This window comes from Poecilia latipinna, unplaced genomic scaffold (genome assembly GCF_001443285.1).
Source record: "Poecilia latipinna isolate Pla-1442-1.1 unplaced genomic scaffold, P_latipinna-1.0 Scaffold669, whole genome shotgun sequence".
NCBI classification, from domain to species: Eukaryota; Metazoa; Chordata; class Actinopteri; order Cyprinodontiformes; family Poeciliidae; genus Poecilia; species Poecilia latipinna.
In genome coordinates this window covers 84,828-106,320 of record NW_015113285.1, presented here as the reverse complement: position 1 = coordinate 106,320, position 21,493 = coordinate 84,828, and the positions used below count along the sequence as shown (strand labels likewise).

Sequence of the window (21,493 nt, the reverse complement as noted above, 5' to 3'; positions counted from 1 at the left end):
GTTAACTGCAAAGCTGCTGCAGTTTATGGAGGTTTGCAGACAGCTTGATTCCTTTTTCTGCTGTGTTTTGGATAATTTTTCTCTCATTTTCACACTAGAATACGCGAAGTGAAGAGCTCATGGTCCAGTCAATGACTGCATGGTGCCCAGATCTTCTTCTTGTAAAACAAGCCCACATCATCCACCATCTTGGCTCTTTGTGCTGGCAGATTATATAACACGTCACCTCATTTCTGCTTGTGTGAAGGGAAAAGCTTCCAAATAAGCCACAGTTGTTCAATCCGGTGGTGTAAAGCAGGGGCTCCTTACACACCACATAGTACTCCCATAAATATTATATCACAGATGGAGAAAGAAAAAAAACAAAAACAGACATTTTTACAGCAGTCTGAACGGCCTGTTTCTGAGCTTTTCACCCCCCAAAAGTCCAATTTGTGGCACTTCCATATGTGGAACTAAATTGGATATGTAACCGATAGTTTTCAAAGAGTCTATATATATATATATATATATATATATATATATATATATATATACACACACACACACACACACCTACATATGTACATGTGTGTATGTATACACACATATACATACACATATACTTCTGGATTTATGCTAACTGCATTTCACTGCAATTACAACTAAGTTGAATTCTATTCTATTCTAAAATCGACCCAGTATTACTTCCATAAACAGTATTCAGAGAAGCAATAATTGCTTCTCCGAAGTCGCTGATGGCGTCTTTCCACCCTGGCATTGTGTTAATAAAGACGAACTAAACTTAAAGGAGCCAAAACTCCTGCTTTGGCAGAGGACGTCACACCTGCTGCTGATGAATTACAGTGCTTTAATTAACTGCTTGTGTTTACTTCTCGTCAAGCAAATGATGACAGCGTTACGTTGTGTCCTTGTTCAGTTAGCACATTAAGGCTATGGCATTATCTTGGACAGTGTGTCTGTGGGCTGAGAGCCAACCTGCTGCTGTGAGCGTTGCTGAGCAGCTCAGCTGCGGTGGGAGGGAAGCCCAGGCAGTCGGAGAAACCGTCTTCAGGCGCGCAGCCCGGGTCAAGCTTGCCCTCCTCTCTGACAATCTTGCCTGCAGCTTCAACAAACAAGACACAGAGGATAAATAAACAAAGCACCACATTAACAGAGAGTGTGTTTGGGAGAGTAAATGTATATCGGTAAATAAAAACTTGACAGCCTATCTTGCTTGTTGCCTCCTTTGATTAATCACAAAGACGCTGAAAGGTTTGCAAAATTTAATCTGGTTTGATTTTATCAAAGTAGGGCTGGATGACATGGCTGAAAAACATATCATGATATAAGCACTTAATATCAGTCGATATCAATAATAATTGATTAGTTTTTTGTTGTAAATATTTGAAACACCGATAATATGATCTTTTCCTGTTTCAGGATTTCTTCAGGTTTCACCAAGCTCAAATTTAAGATTTTTTGAAACCTTTTTAAGACCATTATGAATGAAATTTAAGACTTAATACTCCACACTGACGACTAATTTGCACTTACCCAATTAGACACAAAAAAGGAACGAAATGTTATCACCGATACACAGTTGCTAGCAAGCAGGTGAGTAGCTGGCTATCTAGAATATTAACAGCTAGTGTTAGCTAGCCTAGCTAGATACCTAGCTAATCTTACCCTTGCTAGCTAGCACAGCATATATTATTTAGATATATATTATTATCATTTTAAAGAATTTACATCAACAGGTGAGTAAAGCAAGATAACACTTGCTGCATTTCCATTGACCATAAAATTGCACAAATTGGAATTAAGAAAATAAATTTGTCCAATGGAAACATACAAATTAAAATGTTTTTGTGATATGATGTGTTGGTTTTTCAGCTTTACCAAAGTCAGCTTATTTCAGAAAACTGGAATGGAAACATTATTTTCACATCACACGACTCGTATGAACAATAACCGGATGTCACTACTGGCAAATAAAACAAAGAAGATGACAGGAAGTAGCAGCAGCATGATGGCGATAATGACATAACATGTGATCAAACTTATTCACATGTGACTTTTAATTCCATTTCTTATTTAATGGAAATATTGCAAATGTAAAACAGTTTTTTTTTTTACCTTAGCATAATATCGAAACAGTTTTGTGCACATTTGTAATGGGAATGCAGCTACTGATTATTTTAAATATATATATTTTTTTGTCTTATTTGCAGTCAGCGGAAACACAACAGAAATTAATCCAAAAGCTAAAAAGGTTTTAGTTATTGTTCTGCAGATACTTAGTCATCCTGGAAATAATTTCCCTACATTTTCAGCTGCAGTCACCAACAGTAATTTTAAGAAGTCACAGCAGCATTTCAGTAATGAAGGCCCAAATAGCAGCTTGTACATTTTAGTGGTAATGGCATTAGAAGAAAAACAGAATTAATTACAGCCTTACCAGTAAAAATCCTCTCATCAAACATCCTGCAACAGAAAAAACATCAGGATGTCAGTCAGAGAGTTCAGAGGCTGTTTCAGTTTTCAGGACCTAAAAAAATATTCTGAAACAAATGGAGGACGTCATTACTGACTCTTTCAGCACATTAACTCCTTTTGAACGATCAGTCTAACAAAAACAGCCAGGTTCTTTTATTACAGCTGAAACAACCTAATGATTATAGTCGTCTGGATGTGAAATATAACCTAATCCTCTCTGCCACATGCTGCTTCTCTCCCCTCTCGCTGTGATTATAATTAACTTCAAGGTAGATTTCTGTGACTCGTGTTTGTTTACACCTGTTTGTGAACCTTTCAGAGCAGATTTAATGAAGCTGTGTTTATTTCATCCAGCAAATCATTTTGCCACCTCTCATATAAAAGCAGAGTGACACACATGGAGGTCTGCTGAACTTTGTGGCAGAAAGACAATGACAGAGAAGCAAATAAAAGGTTTTCATTTGAGGTACAACGGCATATAAAAAAGCTGTTTTTTTCCAGTAAAGCGGTAAAAAAGCAGCGAGTAGAAACAATAAACTGGCTGATGATCAGCATCAGTTCCCGATTATCAGAGCTGGAAGAGGCTTCAGCACTGAAGCTCTGAGGGAGCCGACTGGTTCCCACAGCAGGAGAAGGGCGGGGCCACAAGATCATCCATCCATCCATCCATCCATCCATCCATCCATCCATCCATCCATCCATCCATCCATCCATCCATCCATCCATCCATCGGGACAATAAATAAATAGACATCTGTGGCTTAAATAAGAAGGAAGCAATGGTTTCAGTTAGCTGATCCGTTGCTTTGAGCTCACAGTCCATTTGATTTGGCATGAATCCACCTCAGGGTTTGCATCTGAAACATCTCACCGAGGGAGACAATGGGAATGTAACATAATAGTGAATTAATCACATTTTCAATCTTTGCTAATTATATTAACACTAATGAGCTGCCTGCAGGATGGGTAAAAAGATGCGTTATCTCAAACAAGGCATGCTGGCTCATTTAAATTAGCTTGAACAAATGGGAGGAAGAGCAGCCATTAGTGCAGCGTGCTGGTGAGCCGGAGAGTCGCTCAGGACAGAAATGACTCAGCAGTCGGTTGCTGAAAAAAAGCAGATGGCTGGGAGATTCATTTTTACTGAATGCAAGTTTAAAATGACACATAAAGTGGCTGTGATCTGTGTATGGTTCTGGGCCGCCGCCGCCATGAGGTCACAAATCAATGCGTTTCCCACCGTTTAATGATGAATCGTATTCCGTGGCGCTCGTCCAGGATGCGTTTGAGCTTGGGCACGCCGTACGTGCACGGCCTCTTGAAGGGGATTTGATCTGGAATGCCGATGATCTCCACAGCTCCCGGGTCGCAGGCGATTTTGCGGTAGGGGACAGGCACCATGTGATCGAGACCAAGAGCCTCCGCTGAAGAAAGAACAAACAAACAAACAAAAAAGGTTTAGTGCTTTAACTCTAATGAAATGTTTTCTTTAGGTCTGTAAATACAAAAGCAACATCATGATTTTACAGGCAGTGGATACCAACGGACTGTCTTCAACTGGACTTGGTAACTGGATTAAATCAACCTTTGCAAATTTTCAATTATTTTCAATTTCCAACATTTTAAAGAGTCCAATTCTTAGGTTTTCTTTTGTGCAATTTTTACAACTATTGAGATGTTTAGGAGGAAGATGTTGATGTTGTTGGCATCTGAAATGTTAGAAAGAATACATGAAGTCTGTCTCTACACCTGCAGAAAGAGAAAAAAACAGAACCCAGAAACAATAACGACCAAAAACATGTGGTCTATTTCAACTACTTTATGCAAACTGTGAAATCAGGACAGGACTATACTACACCAAATACATATTCTTTAGAGATCAGTTTGCAATCTATATAAACTTTGTTTTGAAAACCCTGATCCAAGCTAAAATAAGCAAAGGATTTGACATTTTTTTAATTGTTTAATGAGTGAACGCCTGCCAGAATCTTACAAAATATAACTGTTACCGAAATGGACAACAACTGGAAATTTGGGAAACAAAAAAAAGACACCAGTTTCAAATAAAAAAAAAAACAAAGAAATTAAAAACTCCCCAATTTCTCATAAAGTTAGATTTATAAGAAAATAAAAGTCCAGGTAAAAGTCAAAGCGTTTCTTTTTTTGGAGAAAAGGAGCCTTTGTTTTACTGAAATAACAGGAAAGGAACAGATGATCAAATAAAGTGCTAACCTCCAAACAAAACAAAAGTAGCACTGACTGGCTATAAAATAGCTGGGATATTAACGGCCAACTGTTTCTCACCATATCGGCTGTTGAACAGGATCTGAACGCACTCTCTCAAAGTGTTGATGTCTTCAGTTTCCCGAATGAACGAGTCCCATTTTTCTGCAACAGAAGAGAATCCTCTCAGTGTCCTGGTTATTTGATGGCTAATGTAAACCAAATCTTCAGAAAGTCAAATAAATATCATGAAATGGTATTTTTCCTTCTCACTTAATGCCAACTTGGTAAACCAGAGCAATCTTTCTAAAGGATTACAGCAGACAGATTAGTAAGTGAACACAGGTGGATGTTGGTTTCCATGAACAATACATATATGTCGGGTTTATTTCTCTGTGATCATATTATTTATGATATAGCTATATAATAACGCATGCCATAAATCTGTGCATCTTTCCCAGAAACGCTCCTTCAGAAACATATGAGTGATGAATGTACTTTTATACAAAGTAATTGCTCTTTAATTAATTGGGACCAACCTGATTTTTCATGCACGATGGAGAAGAGCAGCCTCTTTGAGATGTGGATTCCAGGCGGACTCTGACCCTGCTCAGCAGGTAGCCTTGTTGGCTCATCTAAAAGTACAAGACAAATTAAGTACTTTTGGCTCAATTCATTTAAGGCTGTAATGTTAATTTAGCACCCACATATTCAGCATTCCAGCTCTCATTTTCTTAATTACCTTCATAATGACTGTAAAAGTGCACTACTCTAATAGAAAGAATTAACATTGTTTTATTGGCTATTGAGCTATCAAGCTGAGATTTAAAACATCTTTGGGCTTTAAGTCAAATAGATCCGACAAAAAAAGATGCAATGGCGAAGCTATCAGTTAGGCTGTGGTTTGTTTATACCAGGGGTCTGCAATGTTCGATATTTGTCACCATCCAGCTAAATAAAACTTGTTTAGTGCCACAAATCTGACTTGATCTTTTGAAAACAAGACTGCTTGTGATTTCGGATAAATATCTACAGCAGAATGCTTAAAGAACCATCATTTTGTTTCTGATTTAGGTGTTAAAACAAAGAAAGATGCTAGATTTTCACAATAAAGTGGGTGGAAGATGCTATAAAAATTCCATATTTTCCTCTGAAGCGTATAGAGGAAAATTATATGAATAAATAATGGATTCTTCCGATTATAATTTATGCCTGGTGTCTGTAGGCTGTGAGAGCTTAAAATTTAAGTCAAAATTCTTGTTTGAACCACAATCTTTCCAGCCTAATGACATCCTGTGTTTTTACTTACTAAACTTAAACTTGTCTAGAATTGCTTCTGTTGGGGTTGTTTTTATTTATAACAGTGTATTAGGGCCATTATAGGTTAAAAAAAAGAGGAGCAAAGATCTGGCAAAAAAAAAACAAAACCTGTTTTTCTCTAGACAATTTCAAAGATTAGTCTCAAGATTTCTGAGTTTTTTCAAGCAAACATTTGACTTTTCCTTGATTTTTTTTGTGGAAATGCAATCCCTTGTGTTGGTTCTACAATGGCCCAAATAGGCCATTGTATTGTATTCATCCAATAATAATAGAACACTCCCTATTTGGTTTCTGTGGATACCAAAAAGGGACCCTCGCCCTGTTACTGGGGGCGAGGGTCTTAAGAAGTTTTGAAAGGCCAGTCTAACCAGTGTTGCCACCGTCCTTCCCAGTGGAGCCCTTCTCTGTCCAGTTGGCCAGTCTGTCCTTGCCCAGGTTGACGAGGGTTGCGGGTTTGAAGTCCAGCTTGCTGTCAGGGTGGGGTTTGGAGGACATGGGCATCCCGTACAGGAAGTTTGACAGAACCGAGTTGTTGGCGGTGGCAGGACTCGGCGAGGTGACTGCCTTTGCCGCGCCGTGGCTGCTCGGCGTCACGACGACGGCAGCGGAGGGGTTGTTGTTCACTTCCGTGCTCGGCTTGGCTTCTCTGGACAAATCCTCAGCTTGCCTGCAAAAAGTCAAAAAACATTAGAACATTTTCATGCTAACCTGTATTTAGCTGCCTGCATCTAGTTCTGTGCAGCAATGAAGAACCTCGGCATGTATTTACTGATCGTTTATTTCACTTCTTTACGCAAAGATAGAAACAGAAAATCTCTCATTTGTGGTGAGCTGAACATGTGGCGGCTCTTATCTCAGCACAAACAGGTGAAAGGTCAACTCAACACATAAAAGAAAGCTGATTGTAAATTTTTCCATATTTTGCCACACAACCATAACCTTCAATGTGGTTTAATGGCATTTTATCTGAAGGACCAACAAATTGGTCACATTCCTTCAGTTTGTTAGTTTTTGAAGGTCTCTTCATGTTCATTTATATTCTGTGTTTATTATTGTTGTTTATGTGTTGCCATGTTAATTTCTTGAATATGTAAATTTGTTTCTCTTTAATCAATATTTACAGGGTTCAGACATTTTTCCTTCAAGAACTTTTCATGGTTAGTTCTCAAACATTTCCAACCCCAGACTGCAATTCGATGTATATTTATCAGAATTTATTACTGTTATTAACAATGTGTTGTGATAGTATTCCACAAAGCAGGGGTAAAATAAATTAAAATATAACAAAACATCCCTCACACACCTTGTACACCTGATTGGTGAACGAACAAAACACAAATTTAACAAAAGAAATCCCCCAATTTCAATAAGTAACGTGTAAAATATAAGACAACCTTTATTTCATTTACACAGATCAATAACTCATTGACCCATTAAGAATCATAAATATGCATTACATTAAACAAATTGCTTTGTGTTAAGGTAAATGACCTTCCTGTTCATATTAAATGCTTTAGCACAATCTAAGTAATAACTTGACCTTTTGTGCAAAAAGTTTATTACAGCTAATACCAAACTGTGCAAATAAAATATAAAGCCGTAAAAATGCTGTTATTGCATTTTCCACAGCTGTTTTCCTCACCTGGATCCAATGCCATTTTGCACTCCTTCCCCAGCATAAAAGCTCACTGGTTTTATTTATTCCTAGCCAGAATCTTCTATTTCCTTGCTCCATGTCTGTATGTTTCTGTTTTTATCATCAAGCCTAAAATGCCTCATTTGAGCGTCTGTCTGCACGCTGCTCTGCCTCAACCACACACTGCTTTGACCAAAGCAGCAGAAAGGTGAGGCTTTTAGACTGTCAGAGTGTAAGTTCAGAACTTGCATGAATCACAAGTATAGCTTGTGTTTCCCAGGGGTTAACATGGAAAGCTGAATGTTCAGCAGCAAATTCCTGCTAGACAAAATGTTTGCTTCAAAGACAATTTCAAATGAAACTTGTGTTTTTCTCAAAAATTAATGATAAAGATGAAAACAACAAGAAAAATAAAAATTAAGTTTTTCAAACTATACAGCCTAAAGGTAAAATAAACTCTGTTTAATCTGCTCTTCAATCTACCAAGACATGGACGTCCATCTAAACTGGCAGACTGGAAAATTGATGAGGTTTGGTGTTCAAGTCAAAATTTTAAAGGACATTCTTGAAAATCAGCATTAAAATAAATATCTGTCCACATATAGATCAAGTTAAATTAAAAATGACTGAAATGATTAGTTGGATTAGTCGTGATGAATCAATTACTGAAATAACCGTCAAATAATTTAGTAACTGATTAATCGATAGCTAGAGAACACAGACTAAAAAGACTAATTGCTAAAAGCACAACATACTCAAAGCAGTAATTAAGTCAAAAGTGTTCAAAAGATGTTGGGTTCGTCTGCAGATATTTTTTACCTGGAACTCTTTAAATAGCATAGACTTAGCTTCACCTGGTTTAAATTATCTGAAAGCATTTCTTATAAAGCACCTTTTGCTATTTAATTATTGATAGGTTAATTTGAAAAAATTAATCAATAGATCAACCCTAAGATGTTTTCTCCTTTAAAACAGAACTGAATTACTTATTTGATTTTTTTTTTTTTTTTTACATAATTTTAATGTTATATAAAGTATGTAAAAGATTATGACCTCATTCGGCACAAGCAACAAAATAAAAAGTTTAGTTTCTGTTCTTACGACACATCCTGGACCAGTGTTTGTAAAATCCTCAATCTCAGTGTAACAACTGTGCTGCAGCTCATAATCCTTTAATTTCATGGGTGTGTTTTTCTAACTTGTGTCACTGTAATGATTGTTTGACTCTTAAGGGACAATTTCTGTTCCCTAAAAGCATTCTTGTAGAGTGAAAAGAAATATATTACCGCTTCTCTTCAAGCCGCATGTTTAAACACCAATAAATATTACTAAATGTGTTGTGGAGACACTAAAAATGTAATATGAGTGGGAGTTTTTTTTTTTTCAAACTGACTCTAAATCCTGTCCAGTCAGGATGAATACCCTGCTGAAGCAGCAGTCTGCTCCCAGCGACACACAAGTATTAATTTCTGCAAACCATTAGAGGCTGGAATGACTAATCTAATGTGAAACAGCTGCGTTACTCATGTGATACAAGCTTTTAAACAACAAGCGGCTGCTTCCCCCACGGACTCACCTCTTCGCTGTAAAGTGGATGCGGTGGCTGTGCTCCAGGATCTTCATCAGCGTCTTGGTGTCATACTCCGAGGGCTTCTTCAGGACGACTCCCTCAGGCAAACCGTGGGCCACGACATAACCAGGGTCCTTCTGGATCCACTCGTAAGGCACAGGGACCAGGCTGCTTTTACCCAAAGCCTCGCCTGCAGGTCACAAGACGCGGCTCAGATGGATAAAAATCAAACCCCGCCCTTCAAATAAAGCGTAGAACAGTCTTACTGTAGAGGACGGTGAAGACTTCCTCCACCATCTTCCTCAGAACGAAGACGTTGGACTGGGGGTCTGACGGCGCTCGCTGTTTCGCGTGTTCGCCGTCTTTACTCAGCTTGATGGGATCGCCTTCCTGGTCTTTGGTATGGGTGTTTACGGCGGTCAGACTCTGCAGACACGGCGCTCCTGAAGCCAGGATGAAAAGTGAAATGTTAAAAACGGCTCACAAATACGCAACTGTAATTCAAGCTAGGACTGGGCGATACGGCTTAAAGATAAATCGCTCTGTTTTTTTCCATTTCATTCACTTACTTTTCCAAAAAGAGAGATTTAAAATGACAGAAAATATTTCCAAGTTGCTTTTGTTTCAATCATCCCTTGTGAATTAAATTGTTGTTGAATTATGAGATCATCATAATATTAGAAGAAAATATGCAATTTTATGTTAAAATTATGTGAAAAAAGTTGTTTTAATGAGAAAAGATTTCACTATCAGGACGTAATGTGAGCAGCACAGTTCATATGGTGCTGTCTTAAAAAGAAACACATTCAGTTATACCAACTTACACCAACGTATAACTTTACAAGACGCTCAACATTCCGCATTTGAATTCTTTATTTTTCTCAAAAACAATATCTATATTAAAAAAAAAAAGCTACTACTTTATTCTCCTAATATTACTACTTTACTCATGTGATATTATGACTTTATTCTTGTAAATAAACTAAAATCTTAGCCAAGCCCTAAAACTGTGTTGGGTAGTTGACCTGAAATCAAAGTCTACATAAACAGAAGCTGTGAAACATGCTTGTCAAACAAGATGGCTGCCCATAATGCATCATTGACCGTTCTTCTCAGGAGGCCTGATAGAGTTAATTTTTTGGTTGGTTCTCACCGTTCACAGTTGGAACAATAAATGGTGTCCAAGAAAGTCAAGTCCTTGTTGGTTATGGTACCCACTGTGTTTCCATCAATGTGTTTTTCTTATGCACATTTTTAAGTATCGCATTAGAAAAGGTTCATGGAAATGGCAAAATTGTAAATAAAAAAAACCCCCAAAAAAACGTTCAACTGGCTGGCTTGAAATGTTTTTTTGGCTTTTCTGAAAAAAAGTTAAACCGCAAAGAGAGAGCTGGAAATACAGATGGAGGGAAAACATGTAAACTCCACGGATAGAGACGAAAGGACAGGATTCAAACTCCGGACCTCGTTGCTGCAATGCGACAACAGCATCAATTGATTTATAAATGAATTAAAACTCTGAGAAGTGTAAAGAAATCTTCTGATACTTTGTGTAACAGGGAGAATCCAATGGGGAAGGCCAGGAATTTATCCTTCCAACTGATTTTGTTTAATGACTGATCAGTTTAGGAACACCGTGTGAAATTATAATACCTTCCCACATTTTAAGTCTAAAATAGGTTTATTTTTATCCTGCTTCACAACACAAAGGTGGAAAAACAACCAGATAACAAATGAGGCGTGTTGTAGTGATTTTTTTTTTTTTATTGAGGGAACTAAATTTAATCCAGATTGTTTTGGCAATTTTTGTAAGCCTCTCACACCTGATCCTTAACTACAAACTGCATAATGCATCAAATTGCGGATACTGCGCAGTTTTAAAGAGATCAAGAGAAAACATGATTCTGTTACGCTTCTGTTGATTTGATCACTTCACACTGAAGTAATCCGACACTGAGCTAAAACACAAACAGCTGCGGTTACCTAAGCTTCTGGCTCAATCAGAATGTTAAAACCCAACGGAGACTCGACTGCGCAACTGCCTCGCAGCTGTGGACGCAAACGGAATAAGTAAACGTCTAATCAGGAGCGGGAAAGCGGTGTGGCTCACGGCAAAACTTGTAGAAGTCCGTTTGGATTTCCCGCCTGGAGTTGAGGAACATTCTGCCCTTTTCCGTCCCCACAGCGATCACGCTGTCTTCGTGCACGGTGACGCACGCCACCTCTGCGTTGAGTTTAGACATCGCCATGCACTGCAACGCGGCGAGAGACAGGATTCAGAAGCACAGAAATCTTCAGTTATACTTCATACTCCAATTAGATGGTTCACACACTTCTCCCACAGTAAAATTCAAACACATGTCAAGAAAAACTGGGAGAGTTTTCAAACTCTCCCAGCATCAAACTTTGAAATGTGATATTATTTATTACTGTTATTAATAATGTCCTGTTTTAATATTCTACACTCTACAGCAGGGACTAGATTGTCTAAAATATAACTAAATTTCATGTTTTGAACATACACACAGCCTATACACCTAACTGGTCTGGAAACAAAACACTAACAAAATAAAATTCTAAAAATTTAAATAACTTTGCTTACTGTGTGAAACATAATCCAACTTTGTTTCAGTTACACAGATCAATAAGTCACCGAGCCATTGGGAATAATAAATATTCATTAAATGGAAACAATCCAAATAAATAATGCTACAGTAATGTTTAACCACAATACATAAAGAAAGTTAGAATAAAATCTATAAAAAAATTCTTGCCAAGTTTTCTGGTATTTAGCAAACAGAAATAATTTTGGTAACTCTAACTGACCTAAAACCAGAGAAGAGTGAGGGAAAAAATTTCTCTTTTCATTAGGAGTATGAAAATATATTGTTTTTCCAAATATATTTTATAATTATATTTTTCTTTGTTTCTCAAGATAATGATATATATATATATATATATATATATATATATATAGTCTTTCACATATTATATATTTTAAAAAAGACAACTTTGTCTATTTTTTGATAAAACATATAAAACACCATAAAAACATGAAGAAAGAATTTAAAAGAGAGAAAACAGAATTTGGGAAGTGGAGGACAAACGAATAATAAGAATGTTTTACTTTGTGACATTTTGGGTTAATTATTTTAGTCCACACACTGAAAACTAAATTTAGGTTTTCAATGAAACATTAGATTGCACTTTATTTCAAAACTGTGCAGTTTGAATATCAAGCACTTTCAGGACTTATTACAGAAATCAAGCACTTTCCAAACCCTGGAAAACAGAATTCAAGCATCTTCAAGGCTTTCAAGCACCTGTACAAACCCTGAATTATCAAAACTCTAAAGTAGCTTTATAAATCCGGACTGTTTTTGGGTAGATCTCAGTTTGATAGCATCATGAAAACGCCAGCAGATGTAGAACGTACCACTGAATCGAGGGCGGACACCAGGCTGGTGAGTATCTCCTGCCTGGCGGACAGCAGCTGGACCTGTGGCTCGCCACGGGAGCTCGCCCTCAGGCCATCACACGCCAGCTTCCTCATCTGAGCCATACCTCTGCAAAATCCAGATGAACACGCATTAAAGGAGGCACACATCAAATAAAAGCTACACCTTTAAACACTGATGCACCTTGTACTTTCTCATATTCTTTTGCATGACAAACACAAGTTTTAATTTATTTTACACACAAAGTATTGTTCACTTACAAAGAAAAAGTGAAATACATGGCTTTCAAACTTTTTTTTAGAAATAAAATCTGAAAAATGAAGTGTCTGTGCAGCATGATGGTGCCACCACCATGTTTCACTGTGGGGATGGTGTTCTGAGAGAAGAGCTGGGCAATATGGCTTAAAAATAAACTCTTTTGTTTGTTGATTTGTTCATAGCAGAGCCAGTTTTAATTGTTTGGGTTTTTTTAACCATTCTTTTCTAAAAAAGACATTTCAAATAATGTAAAATATTTCCAAAAAGTGTCTTTTATTTGAGTTATTCCTTCTGTGAATTCACAATGGAGTATTAGGGCCAGGCTATGAGAATTTTTATTTAATTACAACAATATGATCATAATATTAGCACAACATAGATCCAGATTTTGCAAGAAAAATGTTTTAAAACACAAAATCATACCAAATATTTTTGGTCTAGTTTGTAGAGCAAATGACTCAGTACACTTGAAATACGATAAAACTAACTTAACAGTAATTTTTCAGCAAAATATAGGAGCTCAATAATTCCTTAATATTACTGAAAAAGTTGTTTTTGTCTAATCTCAAATGTACAACTATATTTGCACTAGAAACTAGATCAAAAATACTTGGTAAGATTTTGTGTTTTTGCAGTGTAGTCCTCATGTAATTACTACTCTATTCTAATATTAGAAATGAATTCTCATGGATAAAAAAGATTCAAATCTTAGCCTAATATTCCTTCATAGACTTGACCTGAATTTAAAGGCCAAATAAATAAAAGCTATAAAGCTTAAAAAGAGAGGACCAAAAATAGCATTGATTTTCCAAAAATTTAATCTTCAAAAACAAATTAAAAAAATAATTTACAATCAGTAAAATCGCTTTATAGCCGAGAACAACATGCAGTGTTTTGCATCTAGGCCAAAAGGTTTCATTTTATTATCTTCTGACCAGAGCACCTCTTCCACATGTTACTCCATCATCTTTCTAATGCTCTTCTGTAAACCATGTTAGATCTATCCTCTCACATTTCATCTTTATGACTTCACCACATTGCTCTTGTCTTAGCTGATCCTCCAGGGAACATAATGGTAAAAATAAAAAAAATTAAAAAAAAGATCACGCTAATCCATCCATCCATCCGTTTGACAGGCGCCTGTTTCCCTAGAGTCATATTTCTGGAATATCTAAAAGGCAAATCCATCAAAAAGCTGCCGTTGTCAGTTAAAGACGATTAGAGCGCTCAGAGGATGTCATATGATACCCTTTACACCGGATTTTCTCTCCTTGACAGATGGTGCAGGAAGAGTATTGACTTAAGGTGGACAAGACGACTTAAGTTCCTATCTAAAGTTCAACTGCAGTTAAGATGCAGCCGAAAGATCGTTTTATTAAAAACATCCAAGTTGAATCATGCATAAAGGGGCAAACAGTCATGGAGACAAAAAGAATAATAATAATAAAAAAAGATAAAAAATGCTCGGTGCTGAAACCCGTCTCCGTGGAAACTAATCTCGGGGCATTTGAACAATGCAGCTCTGGCCTTTAATCTCTCCAGACACTGGGAGCCATTATCCTAGCCTCTGGCAAACCCAAACCACTGACTCAATAGAGGCGAGGACAGAGAGGCAGAGAGAGGAGGGTGGGCGTGGTGGGATTCAGCTGCACACCAGTCTGAGCGTGCCAAGTCCATCTAAATCTGCCTCCCCTCAGGCCACACAGCAAACATTAGACCCCCTCCCTCCTTTCCAAAATTATTATGGCCTCAAAATAGATGGCCTGCTTTCCTCTCATATTTAGAAAGGCGGGAGGCTAGGAGGAGGACGGAGGAGATAAGCAAGCAGAGGCTTGGGATAATCAGTCTGGGAGGACGGTCATGTTTCTAAGGAAGCCAGATGAAGGTTTTCGGTAGAGTCTTTGATCTCCGCTGCTCTGTTGGTGGTCGCCATGCAAATATTATTCACTAATACTTCATCCAGAGAAAAAGTTTAGTTAATATCTCAACCAAAAGTGTCTCAATTGTTCCTGATACAGAGTTTCCACACAGTATACAAGCCTGGCAGGCCACCAGGCTTTACTTGGACCCCCACCAGGAAAAGCACTGCTTGTTCATTTTAAAGAGTTTCTTTATACAACAGTAACAGTAGCTGTGTTTCCATTACGAATGTGCAAAAATCTTTGTTGCTATTCTGATGTCGAAGAAACACAATTTTGCAAAATTAGCAAGGTTTCTAATAATAAGAAATCAAGTTAAAATTAGGCGTGAATAAGTTTGTTCACACAATAAGACATTAAAAATCAAGGAAGCGACAGATGTAAACAGTTACATGAGATTATCCTGATAATTCAGCCATGGCACTAGCACTCATCTATCAGCCATCAGAGGAGACATCTGCTTCTTATTCAGGCACTGGAGCAACAGGCCCCTCAAAATTATGAGTGGCTACATAGGCGCCATTTTTTGGAAATTTGTAGTTGGCAATTTTATGGAAGAGCTTTGGATTCAACACGTTGAAACAACAACTTTTTATGAACTGTGCAATGTTGTGGGAGCTCTGGTGGAGCCAGCGGCACATTGTCCCAAAAAGCACAAAAACAAACCATCATCCTACTACCACTTCCTGCCGTCTTCTTTGTCGTTTTCACTAGTAGTAACATCCCGCCATCGATCATGTGACTCATGCGGCGAAAAAAAGGGTTTCCATTGCAGTTTTGCAACTATTTCGAGGACAGCTGAAAAACGACCTCGTCCCAATGCAAAAATATTTTATTGAAAAACAGGAGGGTTTTTTAACTGCCATTTTTTCATCAAGCAAATTTGTTTTCATAGTATCAATTTGGGCAATTCAATGGTTAATTGAAAAACAGCTTCTGATAGCAAAATTAAAGTTGAAGCATTGAACTGAGCTCAAGGTCAAGGGGCATGCACTAATCACGGCGTCTTTGCACGCTTTTGCAGCGCCTGGTTGTGCACTTCTGAACTTCTGTAATATGCTGGAGATCGGACACAACACCACACACTCAAAATGGTCTATTGGGAGGTGTTCTTGTAGAGCAGATGTTTTTGGTGAGTACTGCACCAAGACACACGTATACAAACCTCACTGCTTGCTTGACTCGCTCAACTCAAACCTCTAGAAGTGCAACTGTAAAAGATTTGTCTCAATTTTAGAGGTCTGCACTGAGGATGCAGTGAGACTGATGTGAGAGCATACATGTTTCCATTTTTTAACATACAAACATGGACTATCGCTCCAATCACTGGGTTTAATAACTTTTCTGGGGGAAACTCTGCTGATGTCATTCTCATTTCAGGCAGCTGCATTCAGGATCTCATTCTTTCAGTCACAGTCCATATCTCAGGACTATAGGTAGGGGTCAGAAGGTAAACAGAACAGTAAATCGAAAGTGTCGCTCAGTTGGCTCAGCTCTTTCTTCACTATGTCAGACCAGAGTAAGGCCCATATTACTGCAGCCAAAGTCAATCCATCTCCCACTTGATCCTACTGTGGGGAAACTTTACACCAAAACTGCTTGGACTGTACATGCCACATCCAAATGTCCATAAAATATCTGAATAGTACAATTTATTTTACTACCACTAATTGTTATAAATTTTCCTTTTATTTACTGTATGTTGTTCATCCAGAATGTCAAAAATATGCATCCTGTACAGAATGTTTTAGACATACTTTTTCTACATGGATTAACAAAGATGTGCCTGTCTACAAAAAGTAAGGGTGTTTTCACACTGCACTGTGTCAAACGAACCAAACACTTTGAAAAACCTGTTCAATGCCTCACATGTGGATGGGGCTGCACCAAGAACCACTGAAGGAAACAACAACAAAAACCTCTGAAGAACTGAGTGCAACGTCCTTCCTTGCAAAATGTAAATAAAAATGGAGTGGTGTCAGATTTTAGGAGGATTTCTGTTTTGTCTTTGGCAAAAAAACGACGAGTCATTTCTCCCGCTAAAGCTGGACATGTGTGTCTGTATTAGTTGTATTTACCCACAATACCTTGCACCACAACCCACTTCTTGCCATTGGACTGATCTCTAGTCTTGTTGGTGTTCACAGTCGAACTGCACCACTGTTCACCTCAATCAAATGGAGACTGAGGTTTGTTGGCGGACCAGGCTTCACTTTTTTGGTCAGATTACCATTCACACCTCCCCAAATGTACCGGACTGTCTAGAAAAACTGGAGTTCGATTAAAGTGACTAAACGTGGTTGGTGTGAATGCGCCCTAAACATACGTTCCCAGAATTTATCACAATAAATGGAGAGACATGGAGTGAAGAAAACCATAAATCAACTCCATCCTTTAAGAGGAAGGTTTTAGTTGTACTGCTTCACATTTCACAGAGGGTTTTAGTATATTTACATTCCACACAATCCCATCCATTGAATCTGACATAAACACATTTACTCTGAAGCCGTGTTCAGCTAAGCTAAATTGGTCCGGTGAGAATACACTGCGCATGCTGAGGTAAATCTGTCATGATCTCCAAATCAAGTGCAGCTTGAATGGGCCAACACAATCCTCAGAGACATTCAGGAACAAAACACCTGAAAATGGGCCAAATGGTTGTATTTCTTTTACGAAGTAAGGAAACAAAAGCAGAAGTATATTTTAATTTACTTCTACTACCTTTTAGACAGGGTGTGGTTGGACAGCTAATATCTTGCTTTTCATAACAAACAGCATAATCCCTATGTTTGTGCTCCAAGTCTGGCATCCGCCTTTTGTCTTGTGTCATATTATGTTTAATCTCTGCAAATCCAAGCAGGACGACCTAAAAAAAGAAGCTGTGGTCACATGAACAGACAACCTTCAAATTTGATTTATCCTTCAACATAAGATGGTGGAAAAAGGCATCTTAAAAATACAAAGCTGAAAGTGAAAATCCTGCTTAAAAAACTATCCATTTAGCTCCCAGGCCTCTGGTAGAGGACCCGAGCTCAGGATGAAAGAGAGACCACCCACAGAGGGTGAGAGGGGAATTTTTTATATATATATATATTTTTTATATATATATATATATATATATATATCTCAACATTTGTCAAACACTTTTGCAAGGTCCTGCATTTGAAGTTTGAATGTAACTATCAGTGGATGGTTCTTTGGCTACATTTTGCAGGGATGCAGCCTAATGGCACCATGGAGAAACTGTCACCTTGTAACAGGACAGCATTAACCTTCAAATAGAGAAAAACAGAGAGCATGATGAGCTGTACGGTAAAAAGATCTCTCTTGGTTCTCAAAGTGATTGCTAATAATCTGCACATCCTGAGAGTGTGACCTCCACTCCACAGGGGGCAGCTGCTGGCAGGACAGGTAATCTATCACAGAGTTAGTCCTATCTGGTGGGTCCATCACCATCAAAGATAGAAGAGAACCACATGCTTGACCTTGAGATAGCTCTACTGCGGTATCAGACCAAATCACATTTCCATTCCTGGTTAGTACTAGTCCATTGTTAGTACTAGTCAGTATTATTAACCATTGGTGGTTAACAATGCATAATGCGTAAGGGAACTCTGATGTGGACCAAAACAATGAATTCTTGTACTTCCTCAAATCCGCCCTTTGAAGTAGGTCATTATCAAATGTAGGACTATAATAACATACATGAGGTCAATAAATTCAATTGGATTGCTTCATTTGTGTAAGAAGGGTCTGAGTTTAGTCATGTTCAGAATGCTCAATAAGGCAATCTGAAATAATAACTACACAATTTTTGTGTAACAGCAGTTGTTCCACTTCAGCAGTAAAAGTACTCCATGCAAGTGAAGCACTAGAGCTTATTTGACAGAAGCAGCAGGAACTCAAGGAAATAAATTGTGAGCTGAGTAATATACAGCCAGCAGTAAGACTTATGTCTATCAACTACCCAGCATGGTCTCTGGAGGAGTTGTGGTCTGGAAAAATGATGATGGACAAAAATGTCTTCGGAAAAAAAAACAAAAAAAAACATAACCACAGAACTTTAGAAATGGATTCAATAAATAATATTGAAGCTTTTTTTTACTTGATTTCTCACAGTTAAAGTGAGAAAACAAGTCTTCAATCCTGTAAATTGTTGTTACAAGCTTGACATGCGCAAACTACATATGGACAACTGAAAAGAAAACAATGAAGTGTTGAAGTCCAGCTTCCTGACAAGGTTCCTAGGTGTAAAAAAGTAAGGATATCAGCTATAAATGTTTTCATTCCAAATATGTTTTGGGATACTGGACCAATTTCCAGGCTAAAAGTTAGACTTCACTAGTTCGCACAAATACTACTTCTCAAATATTTTAAAACTAGGAATGCACAATATATTTTCACTAGTATATTGGTATCTGTAAAAACAAATGTTAATATTGTTAATTTATCTTAATTTTGTAATGAACGCTTAGCACTGGAACTGGAAGTTCTGGATTTAACACTTATTTTAAAGATGTTCTAAATATCCATACTTTGATAACCAAAAACAATATAAAACACAAATAAAAAAGTTATGCACAAGTAAAATTATAAATAAAATGGATGTCTCCGTAAACAAAATTTCCCTTCAGATATAAATCATTAGAATAGAAGTTATCAAGCTAAAGTTATCAAGATAAATCATTAGAATGGAAGTTGTCAAGCTTTTATGTAATGTGATTATTGGATTATTGTGACAAGCCCCTGATATTATTGTGAACTAGGGGTAATAAAAAGATTGCAAAAATGTGAATCTGGAATATTTTATCATTTTACAATGGAAAAACATGCATGTCCTTTTTTGTTCAGGAATGTTTTAAACTGAAGATGTGAGCCTGGAAAAGTGAAATGCAAAAAATGTATGAATCTTGTTTACAGATGTTTACTGTAGCTTTAGCGCTACCTGCGCCCAGTTCATACTGCAGGTCAAAATGTCAACTGGAAATAACATATTCCACAGAGACTTTTGTTTGACCTCATCTAGTGCATCACCAAAGCAAACAAGAAGGAGCTTAGAGTTGATCCATGATCCAGCCCAACCTCCCCCTTGAACACCTACAGCACACCTCACTGCTGCCTCTCTGCGCTCTATGCTGCAACACTAATATACTTATCTGACACTCTAGTCCTGCCTACTAGTCTTCTCTCTGTTGTTTACAGGTGTTCTTAGGTTATAATTAATTAAATCAATATATAAGGATGAGTTTAGCCGAAATAAAGCAGAAAAAAGTCTGAAATATCAAAACCTGTCAAAGTCTGTCTTGAGCTGGAAAACAATACACTCAAGTTGTAAGTTTTTAGGACTTTTTAAACAAGCTGAAACCGATGACAACGCTATAATACACAGTAAGGTGTTGCTAACGGTGCAACACGGTCATTATTAAGGCGTTAGTAACACTTCAACCGCGTCGCTTTCGGTTTAAAATGCGCAACCTCCAGTCCAGCCAGCTGGCTTTGTTGTTAGCTGGGTAACCTTCGTGTCAGTGATAGCCAGAATAATTCACAGGCAGACAGGGGCTGCTTGCGCGTTTTAAAAACAGAGTCTAGCAATTTACTCAAAAAGAAATAGCTGAAAACTCGTTATAAAGTCTTTAAACTTAGTTTCAGTGACCGTTTTGGGTCGTTTAACGGTCAAAAACAGACGCTAAGCTAACTAACCAGCTAGCTCCAAGTCGTTAGCCTGCTTGCTAACGCTAGCCTTTCATCTCCTCCCCCAGTCCAGAAATTAGGTTATAATCCGTATATTTTCACCGCGCTGTCACTACAAAAACCACACTATACTAAATTAATAAACCAACACGATTAGAATTATTAAAAGAGAGAAGTAAAATCTCACCTTAATTAGCGATTAAATAGCCTTGTTGCTGCTGTCAATCCCGGTTTATTCCCCCGTTTTAATCCATCAGAAACAGCCGCAATTCCCATCCAACAATGTCCGCTAAAACACCGTAATCCGCATCACTCTCCAGACAACGGCTTCGACTCCTGCAGCCGAGTGTTTTTCTGTCTTATTTTCTGAGTTTGTTTCTTGTTTATGCCCCTTAACAGAGCAGGGTGTCCCTTTCCCCTTTTTCTTTGTTCTGTAATCCAGTAAAATTGAAACTCATTCGTCTCCTGCTAATCCCAGCCCAGCTCAACAGCAGCATCCATTGGCTGCGATTTACATACAGGATTAACGGGTCAACCTCTGGACACAAGCAAGGGAGCATAGGGAACAAATATTCACTCGTGTAAAGATGTATGTATTTTAAAATCATGCCATCCAGTTCATAAACTCTGTTCTGCTTTAGGAAATCCCTGATCCGACAGGGACGGCCCCAGCTCGGGGCCCCAAAAGATAACTCACAATGTGGATTTTCATTTGTGCTACAATTTCAATTTCAGGTGTTTATTATTATTATTATTATTATTATTATTATTATTATTATTATTATTATTATTTTAAGGGCACAACAAAAGTTAAATCTTAAATGAGATTTTTTGTTTGTTTTTTTCTTTTAGTAAAATTAAAAAATCCTAATTCTTTAAATCAGAATTATCTTGGGCCTGTTTCTGGAGGTTTTTATAATTACATTTTCTGATCTAATTAA

General features: G+C 37.6%; 1 protein-coding gene across 2 annotated transcripts in view; it reads right to left on the bottom strand.

The window, feature by feature from the left end:
* gtf2ird1 (GTF2I repeat domain containing 1) overlaps nucleotides 1-21,074 on the bottom strand; it is a 37,306-nt gene extending 16,232 nt beyond the window's left edge. Inside the window, exons 1-11 of one of the 2 annotated variants that reach the window (XM_015044332.1) lie at nucleotides 20,740-21,074; nucleotides 12,663-12,792; nucleotides 11,337-11,478; nucleotides 9,493-9,669; nucleotides 9,233-9,416; nucleotides 6,389-6,687; nucleotides 5,240-5,335; nucleotides 4,782-4,865; nucleotides 3,718-3,901; nucleotides 2,441-2,466; nucleotides 979-1,105 (exon numbers count right to left, since the gene is read on the bottom strand). In XM_015044332.1, the coding sequence (XP_014899818.1) occupies nucleotides 979-1,105; nucleotides 2,441-2,466; nucleotides 3,718-3,901; nucleotides 4,782-4,865; nucleotides 5,240-5,335; nucleotides 6,389-6,687; nucleotides 9,233-9,416; nucleotides 9,493-9,669; nucleotides 11,337-11,478; nucleotides 12,663-12,788 (1,445 nt within the window). In that variant the 5' untranslated portion in view covers nucleotides 12,789-12,792; nucleotides 20,740-21,074. Of the gene's footprint in view, nucleotides 1-978; nucleotides 1,106-2,440; nucleotides 2,467-3,717; nucleotides 3,902-4,781; nucleotides 4,866-5,239; nucleotides 5,336-6,388; nucleotides 6,688-9,232; nucleotides 9,417-9,492; nucleotides 9,670-11,336; nucleotides 11,479-12,662; nucleotides 12,793-12,867; nucleotides 12,889-20,739 lie in introns of those variants that run through there. The other variant, XM_015044333.1, reaches the window with a different exon arrangement.
* Between the last annotated feature and the right edge of the window lie 419 nt (nucleotides 21,075-21,493).